Here is a 27,639-nt window from a genome sequence, read left to right as displayed (position 1 = left end):
CCACCAATCAGCAGCGTCTCCTCCTGCCGCTGTGCACCGCCTGCAGAGGCCCCAGGTCCACCCGCAGCACTGCAGGAAGCGACCTTCGCGTGGCGCCCTCCCCCAGAACCACTGCGCTCAGAAGCTTCCCCTGTTCACTTCTTCCCTAACCCCGCCCCGCCGCCTGTTCCCTGACATCCCAAAGGGCACGGGTGTTAAGGAGAAAACGAAGCTGCTATGGTTTCCAGCTCGTTTGCTACTACACTGAGGCCACTCTCCTTTTTCAGTCATAGTCCTAACAGACTTGTGCTTTTATTTCTATAAACTCGAGCTCTAAAAGCAGAACTGCTGAGTCAAAGTAATTCCTAATTTTTATAAACAATGTCAGATCTCCCTTCCAAACGGCCCTGTCAACTGACCCTCCCACCACAGGAAGCTCTACATTTCTGCATCCTTGCTCGGTTTGAATTTTGCCAATCAGGCAAAATCACGGTTGCTTGTACTGTTCTTTCACTGACAACAAAGGAAGTTGGGCCCATTTTCATAATGCTGATTACCACATGATTTTCTCCTGTGAATTGTCTTTTTATATCTTCATCCCATCTTTCTACTGTCTTTTTCTTACCAATACACAGAGGCTCTTTGTTATATAAGGGAGAGTGACCATTTGCGAATCATTAAGAATTACAAATGTTTCCAAATTAATGACCTGCCACTGTGTATGGTCTGCTCCATGTTTTGTCTTTTTCTTTCTGGGTCATATTGGTGACCGTCTTCCTTTATGGCTTCTGGGTCTCCTGTCTTCCTAAGAGCTCCCATCCTAGATTACGGAAAGATTCTCCACTATTTTAGCAAGCACACTGGGCCCTCCGTATCCATGGCTGGGGGCATCCACGGATGCAGAGCCCAGGGATGCAGGTAGGGTGGGCACCACACCACTATACACAAGGGACTTGAGCACCTGCAAACGTTTATCTGCGAGGGTCCTGGAAACAATGCCCCGTGGATACCGAGGGACAGCTGTATTCCCGCTGCACTGTTTCAGTTCCTTAGATCTTCCATCCCTGCACACAGTACACACTGGGGTCTGTTTCCTTCTGGGCTGCATTTTCTCTTTACTGGCCAGGCCAGCACCCTTTCCTCTGAGCTAGCGTGCTCACCAGGAGCAATCATTACAGTCACTTACATCGAAAGATTAAAAGGGGAAAAACTGACTCCACCAAGAGACGCTGAGGAGTGTCTGATAGTATGTTTACACCCATCCACGGCGACTACTTAGATGGACTGGAGCGCATCTGGTGCTTCGATCCATCTCGGTTACTATCCCTCCCGGCGTCCCGTTGCCCATCCTGGGAGGGCGGAGTGCCTTGAGCTGACGCTGCATCCTTCAGACTCCACGCGAGGTGCCTTCCCTGCTGCTGGCCTGATCCAGGCTCTAGGTTCCTAAGCGTTCATTTCTCCCCCGACCTAGAATCAGCTGCTTCTCCAAGGAGCCCCAGTCCCTTTTAGGGAGAAATGGCATTTGGACCACAGTCTGAGTACTTGGCAGTACTTTAAGTCAGCAGCTGGATGTCTGAGACGCAGCAATGGCCACGTTACACATGGCAGCTCGGTCCTCCCACTGGACTGTAAGATCCATTGAAGTCCTAACATACCTAAATGCCTTTTTGTTGATTTTTACGTAAATTCCAAATCACCAATTGGTGAATAACACACAACCCTGGCTACAAAGATGTGTCTGCAGATACAAAATGGATTTAAAGAATTTTTAAAATATTTTTAGCAAATATATAGCAATACAAAATTAATAGTTTCCTAGCAAAAAGTAAATAACCAAAATAAACCTAAGGAAGGGGCTTGAGAAACAGAGGAGGGAGGGAGAGAGAAGACTCTAAAAGAGCAGTATCTGTAGAAGAAATCAGAAATGGAAACTGCTAACACTAAGACATGGGGCCTACTAAACTGTAAAAAAAGGTATCTTTCTTATATTATTCTAGACCACAGAAGAATGTGCGGTACCTGTTTATTTAATGAATCTCGTTTAACACGAGCTAATCCTGATAAAAATAATGCCCCAAATGGAAACTACAGACCACCTTCATTTGTGAATACAGATGAAGAAACTCTGAGTGAAACATTATCCTTGCGTTACTGGAATAAAGTATTTTGGGGCACAACATACTTCTAATACACACTAAATGTGTAAAAATGAATTACAGAATATTATCATGTAGTCATTAAAAATGAAGTATGGGAATCCCCTGGCAGTCCGGTGGTTAGGACTCAGCACTTTCACTGCGTGGCCTGGGCTCAATCCCTAGTCGGGGAACTAAGGTCCCGCAAGCCACGTGTCATGGCTGGAAGAAAATTAATTAATTAATTAAAATGAAGTCTGTTAACTATCAGAAGCCATTCTGAGAATCTGATGAAAACTACAGATTTTCTTCCCAGGAAAAAAATGCTTATATCCACAAAACACACAGTTTTATGTGCTATTCAGGAGTTTCAGAGATCACATTTTAAGAAGTCTTGGTATAGAAGAATAATGTTTAATGGCATGAAATTATTTGCTTTATTTGCTTCAAATAAAAATAGAGGTTACAGGACTTCCCTGGTGGTGCAGTGGTTAAGAATCCGCCTGCCAATGCAGGGGACACAGGTTTGAGCCCTGGTCCGGAAGATCCCACATGCCGTGGAGCAACTAAGCCCATGTGCCACAACTACCAAGCCTGCGCTCTAGAGACCCCAAGCCACAACTACTGAGCCCACGTGCCGCAACCTACTGAAGTCCACGTGCCTAGAGCCCATGCTCCACAACAAGAGAAGCCACCGCAATGAGAAGCCCATGCACTGCAACGAAGAGTAGCCCCCGCTCGCAACTAGAGAAAGCCCGTGAGCAGCAGCGAAGACCCAACGCAGCCAAAAATAAATAAATTTATTTTAAAAAAAAAGAGTTTACAAAATACTATGCGTGGTATGATATACACACACATAAAAATATATAACAATACACTGTAAAAACGGGATATACAAAAATATTAACAGAGGTTATAGGTTCATGATGAGATTCAATAAATTTTAATTTTCCCCTCTGTGTTTACATACTCAGAAACGTTTTAATTGCACATTTTTAAATCAGAAAAAAATACTGTTCAAAAGAACTGAGTAATTCAAGCCAATGAGTGAACATATGGTACAAGTAAGAATTTTTTTAGAAACACTGTTTTCCCAAGGCGATCATCTAAAAAAGATTTTTTTTTCCTCTTCACAGAAATCTACTCCCAAGGGTAACTATTTAAGGAAACAAAATTTCCAATGATGTTAAGGTCTTGTATTTGATCCTTGTATTTGATCCTAGATGGTATGGAGCCAGTTTCCTTTAAGTAGGCATCTGAACAAATGCCAACACTTTTATGATCATGAGGACGAGACTGCTACATTTATTTCCAACTCATATTCTTATCTTTAGATATCAATTTAAATTATGAAAGTATTTATTGATATTCCTTTCTTTAGTTTTTAAATTTATATTCCCTTTCTAATTTTAAACACATAACTAATGACTGCTTTCAGTACTATTATAATGAGGCTATCACCACTTTAACATAAACTCAAATCAGCCCTGATAGAAACTGAAGTGTCACAAGCTCACCATGAACAATCTAAGAGGTTACCCAGTCACCACAGTGTGTCCGCTCTGCGGCTTGCCATTCAACAGATTAGATTCACTGCATATAAATTGTTATTTATCTGTTATTCACTTAAACAGAAGAGCTAGTTTCTACAGACAACACACTAATTTATCCTGATAGTTGGAGTACAGCTGGATTTTTATCAGTATGAACAATAAGAAAATTTAATTTAAAAGATAAAGAACTCAGGCATTCAGTCACCTTTAGAAGTTATGAAAGCATCACTTCATCTGAGGGCAAAGCAGCACTCAATCACCTACTGGCAAACATCTAGAAGCAAACACCGAGAGACCTGGGCATACTTTAGGATATAATTAATCTTGCGAAAAATATAGCTACGGAGGAAAAGAATCAAGGTCAGAATATAATTGCAATATGCTTTTATTTTACTGATGCACTTTCCACTCAAGGTTCTTTAATTTTCACCACTATGTCAAACACAGAAAGAAGTGAGGGAAAAATAAAGCATAATTGAACCATGATTTCTCATGAAGTGCTGGACAAATGCCAAGGTCTTCCTGCTAAGAACAGAAATAAAGAGGGTAATTTCCTCAGCAAGCGACTTATCTTCTAAGACCAGATCCATTCATTCAGACCACAAAGGACCCCAACTTCAACGGGTCAACAGGCAGGCCGCCACCAAGAGACCCGGCTCTGGCCACGCGGAAGGAAGCCGGAGGCTCTGGACCAGGGGAAGGCCCTGGAGCCGACCAGGCAGCCTGGCAGACGACAGCTTTCAGGGGCGGGCGTCAAAGTGCCGAAGCGTAAGACAGGTACACGGTCAACCTTTAAATCCAGTAATTCCCAGCAAAAGTGTAAGCGGAACAAAATAAGGAGAGGGCTGAAGGCGTCCACAGAGATAGTCCAGAAAGCAGCCCCTGCATTCTCTCTAGGTAGTGCCCCGACCTTCCGATCCAAGGAGGCAGGTTTGGGAGCCTCAGCAGAGCGTTTCAGCTAACATTTGATTGCTGTCTGAAATTTTTCTAATTTTGAAAGCAAGAGTGCTGACTTTCAACTTTTCCCTTATTTTCCTGCTCCTAGTTGAAGGCCCCAATCCTTTATAGCTCTGACAGGTTTATCCAAAAGGCAAAAATATAAAACAAATTAGCACTGAGCTATCATGTTCTTACCTTGAACACACTGGCGTAATTTGTTTACCTCTCTCAGTTTACAGGGGAGAACCCACGTGAGCCACTAAGTGTCTCATGATAGAGCTTCCCTAGATAGTCACTGTGGCAAAATGAAAAACTCTGGTTTTCTTTTACAGTACTACTCTGTAAGAACCAAAATAATTCGAAACTTCTCCCCAAACACTGAAAGTACTTTCTACACTAATCATTCAGTGCATCTGTAAAATCTTTTTTTTAACTGAGGTATAGTTGATGTACATTATAAGTTCAGGTGTACAACATATTGATTCACAATGATTAAAAGTCCATTTACACTTATTATAAAATACTGGCTATAGTTCCTGTGCTATACAGTATATCCTTGTAGCTTGTTTTATACATGACCATTTGTACCTCTTAATCATCCACTTCTATCTTGCCCCTCGCCCTTCCCTCTCCCCACTTGTAACCACTAGTTCGTTCTCTGCATCTGAGTCTGCTTCTCTTTTGTTACATTCACTAGTTTGTTGTATTTTTTAAGTTCCGCATATTAGTGATAGCATACACTATTTGTCTTCCTCTGACTTATCTCACTTGGCATAATGCCCTCCAAGTCCATCCACATTGTTGCAAATGGCAAAATTCCATTTCTTTTTATGGCGGAGTCGTGTTCCATTGTGTGTATATGTACCTCATCTTCTTTATTAATTCATCTGTTGATGGACACTTAGGTTGCTTCCATATCTTGGCAATTGGAAATAATGCTGCTATGAACATCGGGGCGCATGTATCTTTTCAATTCAGTGTTTACGTTTTTTCAGGCATATACCCAGGAGCAGAATTGCTGGCTCCTATGGTAGTTCTATTGTTAATTATTTGAGAGCCCTCCACAGTGGCTGCAGCAATTCACACCCCCAGCAACAGTGCCCGGGGCCCCCTTTCCTCCGAGTCCTCGCCGACATTTGTTATTTCTTGTCTTTTTGGTGATGGCCATTTCTGACAGGTGTGAGGTGATAGTTCACTGTGGCTTTGATTTCCATTTCTCTAATAATTAGTGATGTTGAGCATCTTTCCATGTGTCTGTTGGCCATCTGTATGTCTTCTTTGGAAAAATGTCTATTCAGAGGACATCTGTAAATTCTTACAGGTCTCTAGTCTTGCCTGCCTTTGCACTTCATCCTAATACAAGATAAACAAAATAAAAGCTGGATACTAATCCCTGCACCACTGGACTAAAGGATCATATCTTTTTAACAATTAAAAGAAAAGTCCAGTCTTCCCTGGTGGCGCAGTGGTTAAGAACCCACCTGCCAATGCAGGGGACACGGGTGCAAGCCCTGGTCTGGGAAGATCCCACATGCCGCAGAGCAACTAAGCCTGTGAGCCACAACTACTGAGCCTGCACTCTAGAGCCCACAAGCCACAACTACTGAGCCCATGTGACACAACTACCAAAGCCCGCGCACCCTAGAGCTCGTGCTCCGCAACAAGAGAAGCCACCACAATGAGAAGCCCACGCACTGCAACGAAGAGTAGCCCCCATTCACCGCAACTAGAGAAAGCCCGCGCACAGCAACGAAGACCCAACGCAGCTAAAACTTAATTAAGTAATTTAAAATAAATAAATAAATAAAATAAAAGTAAAATCCCAACTGGTGGACCCAGAGGCAGTTTTAATGATGCCACAGAAATAGCAAAGCTCAGAGGCCACCTGGAAGTTTTTCTTTCAGATAAAAGGACTGAAAACTCATCCTTGGGCTGCAAGTCAGTCAAAACCAGAGGCAGCCACGGTGGGACACCGAGAGTCGCTCTGCAGCAGGAGGGGAAGAGAAAAGCCTCCGGGGAACCAGGTAAACATGGGCGTTTCAAAGAGCTTCCTGGAAGGACCACAGGATGAAGCCACGTTACACAGGAAGTGAGCTCTGCAGAGCCGTCAACAAAGACTGACAGGAGCTGCACGCAGGGAAGTTACTGGGGAGGAGTGGACGGCGGGCCAGAGAAAGCAGGTCCAGGAGCCCCGCCAGGCAGACAGGGGCAGACATGGCCCCGGCCCCACTCCGGTCACATCCGCCAGTGAAGCCATCTGGCCCTGGACTCTTCTTTTCTGGAAAGCTTTTTAGAGCACTGATTTATTCTCTTTACTTGTTATAGGTCTATTTAGATTTTCTATTTCCCATGAGTCAGTTTGATAGTTTGTGTTTCTACGAACTCTCTCAGGTTTTATCTGGCAGAATGAACAAGCTAATTCTAAATCTATATGTAAGTAGAAATGTGCAGAAACAACAAGGACGATTGTGAAAAGAGCTGCTCCTACCAGATATCAAACTTTAAAGCTACGTTTAAGTATTACTGACAAAGAAATAGCAAACCGGAAAAAATAGTCCAGAAACAGACTCGGGTGTAAACGGGAATTCAGTATAAGATAAAACATGGCAAAACCAACGTTTGGAGAGCATCCGTGAAGCCTCTGATTCTCGGTACTATTCTTACACCTCTAAGTCTGAAATAATGTGAAAACAAACGGTTGAAGAAAAATAATTAAAGGAAAAAAGTGCAATTACAGATACAAGATATCCAAATGTATAAACCCATGCCATGATTCGACTCTTAATAAGTCAGACAAATCCACAGGACAAATGGGGAAACAATACAAACAGCAATTAGTAGGACAAATAAAAATAACCGCTACACATGAAAAGCTGGTCAATCTCACTAGTAACCAGTGAAACACAAATACATAAATACCATAGGAGACGCCACATCTCATACATTAGATTAAAAACACTTTTACTCAGGTTGGGTAACATGAAGTGCACACAGGAAGGAGGAATAAGCCGACGGGGGCGCATGGAGTGTGGGGACCGGGAGAGCCACCCAGCGCTCGAGACGGAGTCAAACCTACAGCTGTGCCCTCCCCACAGCCGAGCCAGCCCATCTCCCAGGACTGACTTCAGAGAAGCTCATAAACACTCCCAGGGAGGCACATGAAGTGGTGTTCACTTTAATAATGTGGGTAAGATTTAAAACTAAAAGAACATAATCTGCTCGGATAGGAGAGCAACATGTTAGGCAAAAGGGCCGTGTCCAGGCAGCAACAGTTACAAGCCCAACCCTGCACACGAGGCCTACAGGGCACCCTGGGGGCCTCCACAGCACACACGCACATGTGGATGCCGTGTGTATCCCCAAAGCACAAAACAGTACCACCTACGGTCAGATCTGCTTCCCTGATTGCTTACGTGCAATTTCACCCGCGAAAAACTAGGTGAAAACAGGAGCCCAGCCACGTGGGCCACACGAACATCCCCACAGACGCACCTGAAACTGCCCTGCCGCCTTCACCCACGCGTTCCAGCAGCCACGACCGTCCATCCTGCCTCCACCCAGGCCCACAAGCTAATACCAGGGCTTTGTCAAGGTCAATGCCATATTTACTCTAGAATTTGCCCATTCCTTAACCGTTTAATATGTGTTAGAAACTGTGCTACAGCTTCCATTTAATTCCTATCCTTTTTTAATGTAACATAATGACAAGGTTTTTGAGTGTGGTGCCCCTCACTCTACTTTTTGTCAGAGTCTGGTTTTTACCGTATGATTTTGCATAGCAGTGATTTTTAGGGACAAATATGTTACATTCTGGGGGAACTAACTGTATTTCAATAGGTACATATACACATATACAGATAACTTGTCTCATTAAAATTGTCAGCACCACAGTTAACCAGATGAGCTCAGTTCACACAGTAATGGTGCAAAGCACGAGAACACGTAATACCCCCCCGCCAGCAAAACCGGACTGAGACTGGGGACCCCTAGTCCGAGCTTTGCCGCCAGCTTGCTGCTCAACAGGGACAAGCGATCTGCCCTTGCTGAGTCCCCACCGCTCAGACGGAGGTGACGATTTCTCACTGGCCAAGTGCAGCTCTGACTGAGGCAGAGCAGGCCAGGCAGGCCAATGAGGTGCGGTGGCGCCGCCGTGAGGGGGAAATCGTTTCTGGAAGAAATCAAGAAAGGGCAACTGCTCCCACGCTCCTCAAAGCCGCGCCTGGGAAGGGGCCGCGTCCCTTACTTCGTGGTACGTGTCCTCAAGCTCGCCGTCGTAGATCCACCGGTAAAGGAAGCTCAGGACGGGGTGCGACACCAGGCTGAGGATGTGCTGCACCAGGGACCTCATGGAGGGGTCCCCCGTCTTGGTGTAGGCGTGGACGGCTGAAGCCAGCTCACCTCCCTTCCTTCCTGGGGACACAGCAAAACATCCACGTTGACACTCACAGCAGAAACCAACAACTGAACACTAATGCAAACGGCCAAGTCACGGAGATAAAGCGTGGCTGCTCTCTTAGTACCGTCTGGACGCAGACGCAGCGGTCAACACGTGACGGACCAGGAGCCCAGAGGCCTAGGTTCTTCCTGGGCTTCACGTGAGTCAGAGCGCTTCACGTGACTCTCCACGACCTCTATGGAAAACGTGACTCGAGATACGACCGAGAACACAATTCTTCACCTTCTATTGACTGAGACCCACATCAAGACTCACACGTTACACCGCAATCCAGTACACAAATAGGCATATATAGAAAACAAGGGTTTTACAAACAATACTTACACTTTAAGATTTTCTATTTTTTCCTTTTTAAGGAAAAAGATTTTCTTATTTTTTCCTTTTTCTCTTTTGGTAATGATACACTGGTCTCAACTCATTAAACTGATGTCATAACCCATTAACTAACTGGTGGCCCTACAGTTTGAAAACATGGCCCTGTGTTAACAGTGCCCGGTGTCCCAGGAGCACAGCTCAGCATAAAATATTGGGAGTGGCAAAAACCAGATCCAACAGTATAAGCACACGAAGAGTTTCCCATGTGAGTAATTCTGGAGTTCGTTAGATTGCAGAAAGTTTTGTTTTTTTTTTAACAGCTTTATTGGAGTATAATTTCTTTACAATGGTGTGTTAGTTGCTGCTGTATAACAAAGTGAATCAGCTATACACATACATATATCCCCACAGCCCCTCCCTCTTGCATCTCCCTCCCTCCCACCCTCCCTATCCCACCCCTCTAGGTGGTCACAAAGCACCGAGCTGATCTCCCTGTGCTATGCGGCTGCTTCCCACTAGCTATCTATTTTCCATTTGGGAGTGTATATATGTCCATGCCACTCCCTCACTGTGTCCCAGCTTACCCTTCCCACTCCCCATGTCCTCAAGTCCATTCTCTCTACGTCTGCGTCTTCGGATTGCAGACAGATTTTAAGGGAAGGACTGATGTACTCTGACTTTAGTGAGATCCCTCTTGGCATGTGTGCACAAACAGAGACAGAGCCAGTTGGCAGGTTATGAGGACAGGGCATGAAGAAGGCCCGGAGCGGGGACCCCAGCGCCCCAGGGAGGGCAAAGCCTGGGGGCCTAGGGAGGAGCTGAAGGCGCCAGGACCAAGAAAGGGATGGGGGTCGGCAGGAAGACAGTTGGGGGGCTGCCAGTAGCTGGAGAGAAAGGAGGCATTTACTCACTGTATTCGACTTCTTTCTTCTTTTGAGGAAGGTGCCCCCCACACCGTGCCCTTGGAGTCAGTGGCCCCAAGAACCATCCCGCGGGAGGGGGGCAGCGCACGTGCAGCCAGGAGGGCAGGGTGGTCACCAGCCCCCACATCTCACCTGGCCCTCCCACCCCGAGGGGGCAGGGATCCCCAGTGCCCACGGTTACAGATGAGGAGAGACAAAGGGCTTCCTGGCCAAGGGAGCACACACAGTGAGAAAGATGCTGAGAAGCAACTAGAAACACAGGCTGAGAGCCCAGGGGAGGCCCCACCCAGACGCGCAAACAAGGGAACTTGTGACGCAGCTGCTGAGCCCCGACCTGGGCCAGAACCTGGGGGGGAGTGAAGCGCTAGGAGAGGCTGCTAATTGAAAGACAAATAAAAGAGGAACAGAGATAAGCAGCTGGAACACCGTGGGCCAGAGGAAAAGGCGAAATCTCTGAAAACTAGACCCCGCCCCCTTCCCCTCAAGGAAGTCCTGAGCCTCCAAAGCATAAACACTGGGCTGTGAGGGCAGCTGGTTATTCTCCCTATAATGTCACGTCTATTAATTTGTATTTAATCAGCATCCTTCTGGCTGTTAAGCATACAAAAGGGGCAGGCACAAAAACAAACCTCGGTGACATTCCCTAAAACCTGCTTTGAAATAAAGCAAAATGACCTTGGCAGTGGTCCACCAGCGCCGCCAGGGTCTTCAGTCTTATCTTGGGGTCGTACGTCCAAACCAGGAGACGCCTGAGCGTTAAGCTACTCTCAAGGCCCAAATTCACACCCTGATCATCTTCTAACTGTAGCTGAAAAACAGGAAAGACAGAATGTGTAAGTACAGGTCACCAAACAGGCCAAGCATGTCTTAATCCATGTGAAGTAGACACGGGGAAAGGATTATCCTCATAAAAATGAAACAGAAGGTCCCTCTGAGACAGCGACAGTTCCTTCAAGCTACAAAGGAGGTCTGTTTCAATGGCAGACAGGACCCTGAAAATTAGCAATGAACTGGCTCTAGGACACACTGAAACTTTACAGATATCCAATCCTTCCCAACAGGATTATCAGATTTTTATCTTTCAAAAGTAATGTAGGAAGAAACTTAAAAATTCTGTACAGTGGCATTTCCTAACACTTCAAATCCTGAAGAAATTAAAAATAAGGTATTTACCTGGGAATGTAGAACAGACAGTAATCGGTAGTATTCTTTGAGCTCCTGGTGCAACGCAGCACAAAAGCTCTGTGGAGAAAGGACGGAGCACAATTAAAGTAGGACACGGTCACTGCACACGACGGTCACTACACCGCAACACACGGGGACCTCGCAGGACGACGCCTTGAGACAAAGTTCGGGTGTCCGCGAAACGAAAGTCTGCTTCTGTCCACAGTCCCCACGCAGGTGTACCCACCACGACATACGCATTTAATAGCATCCGGAAAGGGCTGTCCCTCAGCGTGAGCTTTGCAGGGGGGAAGTGGAGAAACAGTGCATTTTTCATAAGCTAAAGGGCATTCACTTTAGACACTGACGCTTTATTTTCAGATTGCGTCCCTTCTAATTTTTTTTCATTGAAGTACAGTTGATTTACAATATTCTGTTAGTTTCAGGTGTACAGCAAAGTGATTCGGTTATACAAATATATGTATACATCTATATTCTTTTTTTTGGACTCTTTTCTGTTATAGCTTATTACAGGATACTGAATATAGTTCCCGGTGCTATACAGCAGGTCCTTGCTGTTTACCTATTTTATATATACACAGTACCGCATATCTGCTAATTCCAAACTCCTAACTTATCCCTCCCACCACCTTCCCTTTGGTAACCACGAGTATGTCCTCTGTGTCCTTGAGAAACCTGTCTGTCCTTCGCAGGTTCTGTCGCAGGCTCTCCTCCTGCATATCCCTAGGCTTAGGCCCAGGGTTCATTCCAGAGGAACAGGAGTATGTGAAGGTCCTTCTGATACCTTTTCAGAATTTGAGATTGAAAAGGTACAAGGCAGTTTTTAATAATGTGGATGGTACAACTCCCCTCACCAAAATGGGGGGAACTGGCATGGAGTTGCCAATTTAAAAATATCACTAGTGCAGCACGTTAGAGAACATAAAAGAAACATTAAGTGTCTATCAACAGATGACTGGATAAAGAAGATGTGGTGTGGGTGTGTGTGTGCACGTACACACACACACACACACACACACACACACACACACACATATGCAATGGAATATTACTCAGCTATAAAAAAGAATGAAATAATGCCACTTGCAGAAGCATGGATGGACCTAGAGATTACCATACAAAGTGAAGTAAGTCAGACAAAGACAAATACCATATGATACCACTTCAATGTGGAATCTAAAAATAATACAAATGAACCTATTTACAAAACAGAAACAGACTCACAGACAGAAAACAAACGTATGGTTACCAAAGGAGAAAGGGAGGGAAGGGAGGGAGGGATAAACTGGGAGTATGGGATTACAGACGCACACTACTATAGTGAAATAGATAAACAGGAATTTACTGTATAGCACAGGCAACGATATTCAATATTTGTAACTACAATGGAAGGTAATAAAAATACATACATATACACGTATAACCAAATCACTCTGATATACACCTGAAACACAACACTGTAAATCAACTATCCTTCAATTAAAAAAAGGTTTTTTTAATTGAGAGAATCAAGTCAAAGGGAAAATACACTAAAATATGTAAAGTGACTCATACATGGTCAGTGTTCCTAAGTATTCATTAAACATTTTTAAAAATCGCTATATTTGATTATCTTTGTCACTATCCACTATGTTTTCTCTTTTCTTGAGTTGACCGTGACTGACACAGTCCATTTTCAAACCTTCTTTATGTAAAAAGAACCCTCTTCAGGATGACTTTCTTATAAGATTCTAAGGAGATTAAGCATTTCCCGAGCTGAATGTCACCCCAAAACCCCACGTGTCTCCGTAACAAAGAACATACCTGGCCTACAAGTCCAAATGAACGGTCTAGGCTCCTCTGGTCAGTGTATTTTCTGATTTTATTATGTAACCATCCCAACTCAGCAAGTCTGACTGTCGTATCCCTCAAAGATTTATTTAGGTTTGCCTAAAAAGTAAATATATCCAGAGTTTAAAATAAAAAAATTTTAACACTAGGATTTTAATTATTATTATTGTTTTAACCATTTGTACTTTTATAATTCTTAGGCTTCAACATAAGAAACTGAAAGATAACTAATACACCACCACTCAAGTGAAAGCAGTGAGACTCTAGGGAACAAAAAGCATCAGAGAGCAGGCAGAGAAGTAAGACACCTCTGAGCAAGTGTTAGGCCTGGGTCCCACCGCCCCAGGAGTGACTGGCCGGGGTGCCGGCGTGGCAGGGACAGTCTGTGACATCAGTGGCCTCATGACTCGGCTAAGAGTCGCAAAAGGACAGAGGATCAACAAGAAGGACTGTGGGAAAGGCAGGTTCTGGAAGACAGAAGCAAAGATGCCAGGATACCTGGCCGTCAGGTAACTCGGGCACCACCGCCACAGGAGGAAAGCGGGCAACACGCTGAGGATCAAACCAGGGCGCAAACCTGGTGCAGGCTGACCAGGACTCCCGAATCTGCACGCCAGCCCTCGTGACCCTAGTACTGCCTCACAAACCAACCGTGCCTGCCTGGTCCTGATGCCATCTGTCTTGACTTCTGAACACTTCAGACGGGGTTTCAGTGACTGTACCTTTCCCTCCACTTTGTAACAGTTGTCAGCGTTGCTCATCTTGACATTTCTGCCGTCTATGCCCTGGAAGACGTACAGAATATCTCTGACTAGGGCTGCCTCGGCAACTTCCACAGCACCTGTAACACGGTTTTTACAAGGTGAAATAAATCGCACAACACAATTCGCTCCAGGTAATATATTTGCAACCAGAACAAAATTTAAAAACTAAATAAATGAGTTTAAGATGAGAAAGAATATGAAGTTATAAGAAAAAAGGATTTTCTGAAAATGATATGGAGATCATACAATTTCTCTTCCAAAAGTCTTTTAAAAAGACAAAGCAATATGTGGGAGTTTAACATATGATCAAGGAGCAGCACAAAACAATCACAAAAGGATGGATAATTATTTCATACGATGTTTAGAAAACTGGCTGCACAGCAAGCACGCAAACCTGGTTCCATCTCCACCACCATGACGAAAGGAGTTAACACAGCAGAAACGGAGTTATGATTTCCACAAACCTTGGAACAAAAGCTAACTCAGAATTTAGGTGTTACCCAATGTCATGACAAGAGGCAAAGCCCACAGATCCAAGGTCTCAGTGGGAGGAGACACAGTGAGAGCCCAGTGGGGTCAGGCTCCCACTCCAGGCTGCAGTCAGTTGTGGCGATAATGGTCTATAAATATCGGATTGCAGCAAACCGGGCCTATCGTCACTGGGGAAGGGAGAGCAGACCCAGGAAAGCACTCAGCAAGGACCTGAGGGGTGGGCGGCTCTGGGGAGGCACAGTCAGGGTGACAGGGTGGCAAAGCCAGCCTGGAGGACTGAGGCTCCTGAACCCCGTCACCAGAACGAGAAACCAGGCCAAGGTTGTGAGCGTTTAAAACAAGGGGTGCATCCCTACTCACCACCTGCATCCCCTTCTCTCCGTGGCCTCGTCACATTGCGAGAAACAGCGCTGGGGACACCTTTCGAGGTAGTGGTTTGTAAAGAAGGCTGGTTTGCAGTTAAAGTCCATGCAAGACGTGAGCTCAGCTGCTGTCGAAGACAATCTCCCACGCCCGGAGCTGGGTGAGACTGTCTGAAAGAGGAAGGGACTGTCTGTGTCTTCAAATGCCCGGCTCTTCACGGAGGACACTGAGACAGCCGAAGACACACCACCACCGCGCCCCCGTGTCCCAGCGATAACGCCCAAGGCCTCCTGGTCTCCCACAGTGGCTCTTGGGCTCTTCCTGCCACCTCCACAGACTTCTCAACACACAAGTCACAACCTACTGGACTTTCTTTACAAATACATAACACACACCACCCAGCTAAAACCACTTTGAGATTCACTACTGGTTTTACCCTGAAAGTTAACATCTTTCATCCAGTCAACATTCGTTGAGTTAAAAAAATCTGAAACACTGTCCCCCTTCCGTCCTCCCTGTCCCTCAGTCTTCACAAACCTTGATACGAAAAGAAATGTCGTAATCTGCAATTAGTTTTAAAAATGCACAAACGTAAAATACAAGGCAAAGGCACCTCCAAGGTCAAGACAGCTTCTAATAATTTGGAGAACGTGTCAAAGCTGCTCCCTGAAGATGCAGGAAGCTGACAGCTGATTTCTAATGACATGTTTTGACAACCGCAACAAAAATAGCGCTTCCTGGGACCGCAAAATACAGAAACGAGGATCTCAGTGGCACTACTGCTTCCAAGTGGTGAGCTCTGGTTTTAACTGGTCGAATAAGAGAGGAAAGAAAAACCTGAAATGGCCCTGACTTTTCCCTATTTTTGACGGGGGGAAAAAGTCATCAACAACACTAAATTAAAACTATGTTTTTGAATAGTCCTAAATTTAAGAAAAAATTCTAAAAGACCACTTCAGTTCAAAGTTGTCTATACAGCTTTTTCTATATCATGACACTAATTATTTCAAATACTTATTTTAAAGGTGAAAATATGAACATCTGTTTATTCTTTTAGCCAGAATATGAGTTTAAGATGAAATTTTGGGATGTATTGTGCTGTCTTTCTAAAATACTAGACTCCATTTATTCCACACGTGTGGTACACACATTCTATCTTCTGATAACTTTAACAAAATCTGATTAAGTCGCACAGTGACTTATAACTGTATTGCGCTCATGTGGAAAACGTCATTTGATGGTAAATCCTTGGCCACTGTTCTCCCGGAAAAATACCCACTTTCTGACATTTTAGAGCACAGTCTGCGCTAATGGGATTTCTAGGAACGTGTATGGAGAAACACGCAGGAGAGCAACGTTCCAAGTCCATTCCTGCGCTGGCACTCGCTTTATTCTCAGCCACGAGCTCTGCGTGTAACCGGACGTGACAGCACGTTGATATAAAAGCACCGTAAGGTGCCACACTCCTCAGTCTGAAGATCTCAGCGCTTGAGGACGAGACAGCTTTATCTTATGTTCCTGACATTTTAAATAACTGAGGAAGAGAACAGCACACCTATGAAGGGGACAACGTGCACTGAGAGAAGTACGAGAGCCCAGCAAGAGCCTGTCGCTCAGTTACGGCCAGAGAAGGCTCTGCACGCCGTCGCGTGAGCGGGCCCCCTGCTATAACGGGCCTGTGCCTTAACAGGCGGGAGTCGGCCCAAACCCTTCACAGTCAGCTAGGACTAAACGCGGGAAGAGCTCCCGTCTGAAACGGAGGGAGTGCTTGGAAGGGAGCATCCTAGATAAAGCACCTCAGACCCGGCGCCTAGAACATCCCTGGCACATACGAGGCTCTGGAGGTAGTTTCGGTGAAGACGAAATGCCTGATTAAAGGCCGAGCACCCCCCACTCCTACTGTGTGAGGACTCCCGCGCGCGAGCTGGGTTACCCCGGGAGGAGAGGCTGAGGCGTCGGGGTCGGGCCGCTGAGGGCGCACACGCCGATGCTGCTGACGCCGCTGCTGCCCAGGCTGCCAGAGCTCTGGGCCGGCGGGACGCTGCGGTCCTGGTAGTTCAGGGGCAGGGTCTGAGGCCTGGCGTAGCAGTAGGGCGTGGAGTGAGCGTCTCGGGGTAGCGCTTGAGCAAACAACGTGGCATAGCTAGAAACCTGAAAATAAAAGGCGTCACGAATATGGGTACGAAATTACAGAACGCTTTCCCACACCCGCAAAGATAATTTACATTCAGACTTTGGTTCTATTTTTGTAACTGGATTTTGTGCAGGCAGACCTCAGAGACATTGTGGGTTCAGTTCCAGACCACCGCAATAAAATGAGTAGTGACACAAAGCAAGTCACACGAATTTTCTGGCTTCCCAGTGCATATAAGAGTTATGTGTACACTATACTGTAGTCTATTGAGTATGCAATAGCATTTTGTCTAAAAAGCAATATACACACCTTAATTGAAAAATACCTCATTGCTTAAAAATGCTAACCATCGTCTGACAATGTAAAGTTGCCACACACCTTCAACTTGTAAAAAATGCAGTATCTGAGAAGCACAATAAAACGAGATGTGCCTGTATTTATTAAACGATAAATCAGTTATTATAGTTTTGAAATATGCCTGAACTGATAAAAGTTCTGGAAAGTTTTCTGAATTTCAAAACTCCCACATGGTCTGATAACTAAACACTTTACTCAGAAACCAAGCAAACTGAAACTCAAATAATTACTCAAATATTTTTAGAAGTCTGGCATTATTATGTAATGAAAGAATGCTCATTACTCAGACTAAGGCTTTAAAGGTCAATATGACTCTTTCACCCACATTCTTCAACTCTCTAAACACTCAAATTTCTGTGGTCGAGCATCTTATTACACCAGACTCTCTGGGACTCCGGGCGGCAGCCCAATAGCTCTTTCAAACACCACACGGGTCAAAAACTGACCCCACGGACAACAAACTTTTCATGGTATAAGAGTAATTAATGTTCATCATGATAATCTGAAAACCCAAGAAAACCCTAAAAGGTCTTCTAACCCAAAGAATAATGAAGCTGTGCTAATATTAATAACTTCACAGAATAAAAATCTGAAAACTGATAGTTTATACTCTATTTAACCAGACATTGTTATATTGGAAGTAATAACATGATTCTCAAGAAACATCTTAAGGAAACACAGCACACTGACTAAAAATGCCCTTAAAAACAGAACAAAAAGAAAGAAAGAAAAAGAAATCTCTTGACCCTCGTGACTGCCCAGAAAACTATACAGAATTTTTTTGCTTTTCTCCTACTATTTTCTTAAGTATGGAAGCCAATTCCTATCAAACTTTGGTATAACTGTCCCAGCAAAAGACACTGTGCTTTAAACAGGCGTCGAGCTGTGAAAACAGGGCCTCTCACCTTGTTAGGCTGCTTGCGCGGATCTTCACTAAGGCTTAGCAAGAGGTAGAGAATTGACCATTTATTTTTCAAAACTCCCTGTTTAGAAAGAAAACAGTAAAAGAACAACTTTGTACTAGTTCCCAATTTTATCTTCCTCTCCCCTAAATTACCCTTATTTCCAAAACAGAAAAGCGTTTTAAGATCCACCCGGTAACATCAAACCTGAATTTGTCTATTTTTCAGGCACTACCACAGTGCTATCCGTGAGAAGGCAAGAGAACGTTCTCAAGAGGTCAAGACCCTTGGAACATTTAACCCCCTGAAATCTAACTCCGAAGTCCCAATGCGAACATTTTTTCAATTACCCTATTCCTGTCTAACGGTATTTCCTCCCTGAAATAATTCTTATAATAACCAACTTCCCAAACACAGTGATTATAAGAATAATACCATCACAAAATGTGTGAATGCTTTCCCCGCCTTAAGTCCAATTTAAGCCATAAAAAAAGAGTATTAGGAAAAAAGAAAATAATTCCAAAGTATAAGACGTAGGTCTCGGCATCATGCATTCTTGGCAAATTCAAGGTTCTGAAGCACTTAGACGTCAGGATAACTACCCCTAGGTTTCCATGTAAGGCAATCATAATGATTTCATTAATTTCCAAACATGTATCACTCCCCCCGATTCACAACCGTTAACAGCAAGCAGCCTGCCCTCGATACGTTTCATCCCAAATTTACAGTGCATTCCACTCTATTCCTGGATTCCTACCTTTCCTATGCATAGGCTAGAAACTATAAATACTTTATTTACAAAACAAATGATGGGACGGTTACTCAGGTTGCACAAGTTCTTCATTATATGTATAAAATATTCCTGGAAAGTTTCTTTAAAGAATAAGCTCATTCCAGGTATTTAATTGATTCACACAGAATTTTTCAGAAACAGCCAACTCCCCAGCTGGGACAACAGCAAGGAAGAAAGAGGCCAGCCCTGACCGAGGCCTCAGCCCAGTGGTAAGCAGACGTCCGGGCAAATACACTTTGGTATCATGAACTACCCTTCCAGACACAGGAGGATCGCTCAGTGGTCCAGGCTCACAAAAGGACCCCCCGAGGAGACGTGCATCTCCCAGAAACAGAGACGTGTGTCCCTGCAGCGCGGCAGGAGGGGCTCACTCTTCCCTACCCTGCCTGTTCCAGGGGAAGCCAACCAGAAGCAAGGGAGCCTAGGGGCTGCGATCCACACCCGTCAGCACCCCGGAGCCCGAAGCAGCAGAAAGGGGGAGAGAAGAGAGCTGGTGGGACCACCAGAATCAACAACTCCAGCAGCACACACGTTTCAGATGATTCTAAACCACTTCAGACCCTGTTGTCTTAGACTTTGAAACTGAAAGGACCTCAATTCACACATAAAACGTTAAACGCTGCGCACACCCTGAATTCTAAATGTAGAGGCGCGTATCAGGGCCCCGTAAGCCCTAGAGGAGCATGGGAACAAGCGTTGCGAGCGCAGTTACTTCCAGCGGCGCGCACCCCAGCCCACCCCTCCCGAGGCCCCGGCTCCTCTCGCACAGCCCCGCCTTCTCCCCCCGCCCGCAGCCCCTCCTCGTCTTCAGCTCTGCCCCGCCCGCCACGGTCCAGCTTCTAGCCCAGGACACCCTGCCCACACCTCTGCTCCCTGACTCCCCGCCTGGGGTCTAAGGACACAATGGCAAACGGCAAAGGGCCCCTCGGACCTGCCCTGGTGCCCACGGGCACACTGCTGGAAGGCCCTGACGGGTGGGAGGGAGGACCAAACACCGACCACGGCTGTGGTTCCAAAGAAGCAGACGTTTCAGCAACAGGAAGGGACGGCTCCCGCCGCTCGCTAACGTCTTCCACCACGCTTCAGCCTCCAGCCCTAGGAAGCCGGCTACTATGTAAAACATCGCCGCTTTAGGAATAAGCATTTGGTGTTCCAAACTGAACTGTGGGAAACAGCCATTTAAATTAGAAACGCCTTAAATATGTTTTCACCTAATGGCCAGTGTTAACAGACATAACAGCTCTTACTGATGAAATCTCCCTTTGGGGATCTCAGGAAGGCTAATCAGCATTTCGGGAATGTGACATCTGATAAGCAGATCTTGGTAATATTCAATGCACAAGTGAAATTGTTTTTTAAAATAGAGAAAGATTAAGAAAACCAAATAATACAGCAGTTTGAAACTACCTGCCTGGAAACGGCTGTACAAAAAAAGGTTCCTCTTTTTCTTTGGATTTTATAATTTAATGTTAGATTATATTCATATTGAAAGGTTTTTTTTTAACCATATCTCTTGCAAGGTCATTTCTTAACTTCATAAATATCATCAAAGACAGAAAAACGTACTTAAAGCAGTGAATCCAAGTAAATCCAATTGAATTAAGGAATCAAAATGGTCAGCAAATAAAGTTAGGCTTCTTTTTAGGGGCACAAGAGACGAACAGAGAGGAAGGCTTGAAAGAACCACGAGTGCTACCACTGGCAGCGTCAGGCACTGCTCCGTGACGTCACCATCGTGAGACTAACCCGGGATTTTTGAGCAAAGCAGTAAACTTCTCAGGATTTCACTCTCTTCTCTGTAAGAGAAGGGAGACGGCTACCTAGCTGTCCAGCTTCCTTTATAGTCTGAATCACAAAAATCTCCCCCTAGGATTCAGTTAGTTTACTGGAGTAAAGGCCAGCAGAGTCTTTTATGAAAATAACAGGTTAGACAAACCACTCACGTGCAAGTATCAACATCCAAGCACAAAATGTTCAAATCAATTTTTTATTTATTTACTGTAACTTATTCACAGTAACAGCAGGAACTGCACCTGATGAACAATGAGATGCACCAACAAGCTAAGCCTCTGCTGTCGTGTGTAGACAAGTCAAAGCTTCTGCTGACGTGCTTCCTCCCAGGGACGTAACTAAGGCTTCAGTGACACGCTCACTGCCCAGGAAGTCTGATCGCTTTCTCACTGCAGCTTCATTCATCTTTATAAGCAATTTCACATTCAACCCAGCTAGAAGCTACTTCTAACACCGAACGTCTTTGAAAAGCAAACACTATCTAGAGTTGAAAGCCACTACCCAACACAGAGAAGGTGACCACGTGCTCCCAGCCACACTGACTGCCTCGCCAACGGCAGAGCAGCTTTCAGACACGTGCGTGATACCTGTGAGTGAAGTTTCCTGTGGAGTTCTGAAAATAATGCAGCATCTGCTTCTCTTCTCTGTCGGGTAACTGGAAAGTCAGAAAATGAGCATGTTAATGGCACACACCAAAGTTTACTCTTATGATACTATTTCACCATTCACAGTAATGGATAACTCTGACGTCTGCAACGAATCTTGAGCTTAAGAATCAAAATAACCAGGCAACGTCACTTCAACTCCATAAATTTCGTCAGGTCACTGGATCTGAGATTTGTAAAATATGGACAAAATTAGGCTGGAATCAAAGAGTTTATGTGAAAATTAGCTAAAGTAACAGAAATGATGGGATTTTTTTAGATCCTATCTATAAATAGTAACAAACCGCCCAGCGAGGCAAAGTACCACGAGTTCAGCTAGTTAATAAAGGCCACCTGGAGGGAGGGATGGGAAGTGAAAACATCTCTGGGATCCTAACTGCAAAAGGCAATAACAAAGAAGTACCCCATTCATGACAGTGTGACTTAAAACCACACCTTCCAAGCATTTTTGTTAATATATATGCAACGCTTCATCTTGCTTTGGTGTAAGATATAATAGTCAGTTACTGTTTCAAAATCGAAATCGAAACAGCTAAGGGGCTAATCTTCACCCAGGAATTCGTTCCATGCCTGCGTGTCCCCAGGGCTCACGGCCACAGCACATTCTCTAGAAGCCAAGGGAACCAACAAGAAGCTCACTCGCCGCTCAGCTCCGTGAAGGAGGACGTGGGCCTGGGAAGAGACGCTCACCCACATCCAGCACGCTGCACGCACCGCCTGTGCACAGATGCCTCTCCGAGGAATCCCGTTACAGCCGAGAGAAAAGCACCGCCCTCAGAAGCTGGCTTACGGGAATCTGCGTCTATTCACCCCAGTGTAGCGGGACTGCTTTCTAAAAATCTCATCAGCCAAGCTCACTTAGTTTAAATGCTCGAATTCTCCTCTAGAAAGACGATGACCGACTTGACAGCCAGTACCTTTTCACATTCATCACCTAGGAAAGGGCCCCCGCATCATGTACTGAGCGTGTGGCCCAGCATGTCTCGTGTGGACATACCAGAGGCCGCTCCATCCTGATCAAGCGGCACCTCCAAGTCTTCCTGTGCAGAACGGTAACTCTCTCTTTAAAATGCACTATTACAAAACGCATTCAACAGAATGAATGCAGCTAAAAATTCAATATACTTTTACATGTTATTTCTACAGAATGGGACTAATGCTAACTCAGATATAAAAGTCACAGGACAATAAAATATAGTAAGTGATATTAATAAAAATGAACACAGAATATTCACCCCAAAAATGATGTTTTATCTAATGGACTGCTAAATAAAGCAAAACAAGCCTTGAGTTACAATGTACCTCACTTACCAATGTGAAAAATGAAGACACCAATAGGTGTGAAATTTTGTCACACACGAGTTTTGCAATTTGTGCCAATATAAAACATACTAGCATTTTATATAAAATGGCAAGTTAACATTTTTGTGCTATTCTAGACGGCAGAACTACCATAACTCAGCTAATCTAATTCACCAAAAACAATCACCAAATTTCAAAAATATTAAAATGTAAAAACTAAGTCTAAGAATGAATGAAAGATGATAGACCACTGGTGACCACTCCATGCACCACCACTGACACCTCAACCACAGCTGGGCCACGTCAGGGATGGGGACTCGGGCTGGAGGCCCAGGGGCAGCCGCGGACACGAGGTGATAATGGGCAGAAGTGACGCACTGCGTCTACACAGCAAGCCTCATGTCAAGGGTACAGAGACTACACAGAACAACAAACTGCACACGGTTACAGTTTTCTTCTTAAAAAAGGACCCTTCAGGACCCACTCAACAACGTGGCTGCCAGTCCTGTAACTGAGGACAAACTATCTTCAGCTACTCCAAGGATGTGCAGTGCTCTCACCAGCGGGCCTGGACCTGTGCGTCCATAAAGGGCATGGTCTGTTACATGCGGTACCCAATAGTTGGGGTTCCCACTAATAATCTAAAACGTAGCAACCATCAGGGATGAAGAAGTGAGTACAATGTTCTCAGGCTCAGTTTTACAGACAAGAAAGGAAAGTAGTCTCTACAGTATGCTAAATAGTCTGTCCCCCCACCTTACACAGTACCTACATGCCAGGTCACCCCAAGATCTGAATCATCCCAGCCCTGCACTGCTCACCGAGCCTCCCCCAGACCAAGCCGCTCACACGCCAGGGCCTCAACCCTACCCCCGGCTGCCACACCACCCAGCTCGGGTACCCAGCTCTGAAACAGGACATCCACCCAGAGCCCTGGCCAAACAGTTAATAATGCAACAGCTGAGGTGGGAAACGGTGCCGTGAGGAGCTACCTCCGAGAAGGTGGCATTAACACTTGCGACAGCCCGTTTCACCTGGGCGGCTTGAGAGCCGGGCCTGCAGGGAGAACGCACCTGCTTTCTTGGGTGCCAGGCTGCTGCTTAGGTGGCTGGGGCCAGGCTCTTGAGTGTGGAGAACTGTGAGGAAAGGGGACCCAGCCCCTGGGGAAGAACCACCCTCCGACCGGGACAGGGGCGGCTCTCACAGGTGGGCCCTGGTGCTCAGAGCCCCTCCCTCAGATGCTGCTGGGACGCACAGTCGGGGGCTAATACGTGGAAAGCTTCCTTCTCTAAGGTAACAAACACTGTGTATGAAAGCTTTCAGGACCATCTCAGAATTAAAACATTCAACAGTAAGCTCTAAAGTACTGCGAGTTACTCACTGAGTTGTTTTAACTGCCAAGATAATACCCTCTGTTATCGGGTCAAAGGGTGCATAAGATTAAATACTTATCTTATCACAAGATAAGCAGCAAGTTATATGAAGTGCTTTTATCTTTCTCACATTCTCAACCCAGGTTATGTTGTTATAATAGTATTTAAAACAACCCCCTTCCACTATGTTCTTGTCCTTATTTTTAATATATATTTTTATGTGTTTGTAATGGTGCCTATAATCAAAATGTGCTTGGGAACTACATGCATGCATGCAGAGAAATACATACATATATGAAGAGATACACAGGAGTGCATCTGAGTGAGTGAGTGTGAGCGCGAGCTCTGGCAGCCCGAGGAGGCGGCGCGGGGCGGCGCGGGGCGGCGCGGGGCGGGTGCGTACGTTCTTTCTTGATTCTTTCGGCTGCTAGGAACTCATCTCTCTCAACAGTCGGGGCAAAGTTGCTGCCAATGACTCGCACGGCGTACTGGAACTGCTGGGCCACGTCGGCTGAAAGGCAAATAAAAGGGTGCGAGTCACCACCACCACGTTACGCTGTGATCCCCCGAAGCTCCAGTTCAACACAGCGCACTGGGCATGTGCATCTACCGTCCACCTTCCCCAGGGCTTAACTGAGAGGACGGAAGAGCCACAGAGAGGCAGATGAACGACTAAACGAGCGGAATGACAGCTTTACAGACAAAGTGAGGGAGACAGCAACACAAAGTCTGACAACTCCTAGGAGACAGAAAACAGACTGGACTGATAAACATACAAAAAGGAGCAGGAAAAGCGCCAGCCCAAACCATGGCACCTGCTCAGCAGAGCCTACGAGGAGCCAGGGCTCACGTGCACACACACACCAGGACTGGCCGCGAGCAACCAAAACGGGCAATAACGTATGAACCATGTGTGCACTTCCAGGTAAAGAGGGTGGCTTAAACACAGACACGTGCCTCCACGCCCTTCAAAAACCCCATGAAACTGAGAAAGGGGGATCTTGTTTTTTCTAAGGCATAAACCTACAAGAGCAAAGAAAACAAGGCAGATCAGTAAACCCTGCTGACTCGACTTCTAAAAGTGGATCCCACTATGATCACTCCATAGCCACTAGCCCATCTCAACAAGTCTCCTGAGTAGCTGGTGACCTACTCCTCCTTTTGCCCCTGGAGTGAATTACCCACACGCAGTCAGGCTGATCCCGAGGAAGGCTACAACACTGGGCCCCTTGCCACCTGCCACCTCTCCTGGCCCAGCTCACGACACACCAGCCATGCTCTGCGGTCCTGCCCTTCCTTGAGGACGCCTCACTCACGTCCAGCTGAGAACCCTGACACACCCTCCCCCACCTAGCTCCTCAGACCGCCTTCCCACCTCCAGCACACATACACACGCACACACGCACACATGTACACACACACACACGCACGTGCGGAGTCTTCCTTAAACACCACTGCACCACAACACAGAAGGTGAGTGTATACATGGGGGAAAGGAGCAAACAGAAGTAACTCACACTGTTTCTGTGGAGTCACAGGATTAGAGGGGAGACCTTCTTCCTCACGTTTTCCCACTTTAAAAATTTTCTACACCAAGTATACATTAATTTTATAAATATTAAGTGTCACTGAACATCACTTATTTAAAAGGAGTGTTTGTATAACTATTTTAGTTAAAAATTATTTTTAGATTACCATGATCCTGAGTTCTACAAACAACAGTTCATTAACAACATACTTGAGGACATTACAGAAAAATCCCCACTCTGAAAGTTTCATAAACTTTTGAATTTTCTCCCACCCAAAATTCAAACCTCCTCAGTACCAGACACCCTCTTCCTTGTCTTCACATCCTCTCCACGCCTCTGTTCGTCTGCCACATCCCTCCCGCCTCGGCAGCCACACTGCAGTTTCCCTATCTGCCTGCCAGCCAAGTTTCCAGTCTATCTTTCTTGTTGATGATAGAGTATTTGAAAAACCCATCCGCTATTTCTTAAACCGAATCCACCTATCTTGTGCTTCAAAGGTGGACGCACAGAATCCAGACCGTGAAGGAAGTCAGCAGAGGCAGTTATTCTCTCTTTAATAGTGACTATCATCAAAGATTACAATGCAAAGTGTCAAACAATGCCAACCACAAATTTCTCCTTTAACACCCGCAAAACAGCATTCAATTTTTAAAGTATACGTAAACTCAATCAGTAGTTCAATGAATAATTGCAAAGCACCTACTACGTGCCAAACAGTACAGGCCCTAAGAATAGAATAGACAAGAAATAGTGGCTAACAAGGCAGCCTTTGTGAGAATACAAAAGAATGAGGCCAATAATACACAAGGTAATCAGACTGTGACAAGAGCTACTAAGAAATAGGACATTACGACGGCAAATAACAGGGAAGACTTCGTGACACAGGCTGGCTACGCAAGGCCCCTCCGAGGAAGTGACCTTTAAGACAGGCAGGAGCCTGCCAGGTGAAAAGCCAGAGACCCAGGTGGAAAGGACACAGTAGTGGGATTCAGGGCTACTCAGGACACTGTTCCTCAAGGAGGCCAATGACTGGATTCTAAAATCCAAACCATCAAAGCCAAACGTACTCCATCAAGAGTCCCAGACAAGGAGGCCCACACGGCAGCTCTGTGATGACCTGGCTTAACCCAAGACTAAAAATAGGAGTATTCAAATTTTGGACCACAGAGTACCGGAGCACTCTCGCCTCCAATCTGCTCTGGGTATGTGCCAGGGGTGGGCGGTTTTCAGGAGCGGGGAAGGGGAGGTACACCCCCCGCCAAGCCTCCCACGGCATTTCTGTGAGAAGCAATGGCACCAGTGAATTCAAGGATATGCTGCCTGACGAGTGCCAGAGAGCCGCTGCAGTGCTGCTGACACACACACTTCCAGCCCAGCAGGTGAGAGGCCACCCCACAGGCAGGGCCACGGCTTTCCCGCCTCTACTCAGCGGCAGGAGCAGGAATGAGTGAGTTCAAGACAAGACGCTCCAGGATCAGAGGCCTGGGCTCCCGGCGTGGCCCTGCCCGCCGCAGCCGGAGGACAGCGGGCCGGTACTTCACCTCTCCAGGTCTCAGGGACCTCGGCTCTAAAACGAGGCCACTAGGAACCACTGCCACCTCCCAGAGGGCGCGCAGAGCGTCTGGCACACAGCAAGGACTTAACAAACGTTAGCTACCTTTCTTATTATTAACCTGAAAATGTCATTTAAATGTACATTTTGTCTAGCACAGCCATCAAAACTACAACTCAACACAGCACCCTTAGTTTTTAACTTTAAGCAAGATAATGGGGTCTTCATCCTGTAGGTTACAGACAGGCAACAAAATCAGCCTTCAATAGAAATGACCCTCTGGCTGCAGGGTGGGAGAGAAACTGGG

General features: G+C 45.7%; 1 protein-coding gene across 4 annotated transcripts in view; it reads right to left on the bottom strand.

The window, feature by feature from the left end:
- The window catches only part of TUBGCP3 (tubulin gamma complex associated protein 3), a 60,657-nt gene that overhangs the window by 28,395 nt on the left and 4,623 nt on the right, over positions 1-27,639 (bottom strand). For 2 of the 4 annotated variants that reach the window (XM_033435022.2, XM_004273596.4), the window contains exons 2-11: positions 24,655-24,762; positions 21,499-21,566; positions 18,331-18,408; positions 16,868-17,085; positions 14,932-15,104; positions 14,038-14,156; positions 13,289-13,414; positions 11,474-11,542; positions 10,976-11,108; positions 8,850-9,016 (exon numbers count right to left, since the gene is read on the bottom strand). In XM_033435022.2, the coding sequence (XP_033290913.1) occupies positions 8,850-9,016; positions 10,976-11,108; positions 11,474-11,542; positions 13,289-13,414; positions 14,038-14,156; positions 14,932-15,104; positions 16,868-17,085; positions 18,331-18,408; positions 21,499-21,566; positions 24,655-24,762 (1,259 nt within the window). Of the gene's footprint in view, positions 1-8,849; positions 9,017-10,975; positions 11,109-11,473; positions 11,543-13,288; positions 13,415-14,037; positions 14,157-14,931; positions 15,105-16,867; positions 17,086-18,330; positions 18,409-21,498; positions 21,567-24,654; positions 24,765-27,639 lie in introns of those variants that run through there. The other 2 variants (XM_033435023.2, XM_033435026.2) reach the window with 2 other exon arrangements.

This window comes from Orcinus orca, chromosome 18, assembly GCF_937001465.1.
Source record: "Orcinus orca chromosome 18, mOrcOrc1.1, whole genome shotgun sequence".
Taxonomy (NCBI): Eukaryota; Metazoa; Chordata; class Mammalia; order Artiodactyla; family Delphinidae; genus Orcinus; species Orcinus orca.
Note: the sequence above shows the minus strand (reverse complement) of the source record. Positions and strands in the feature narration are given on the sequence as shown.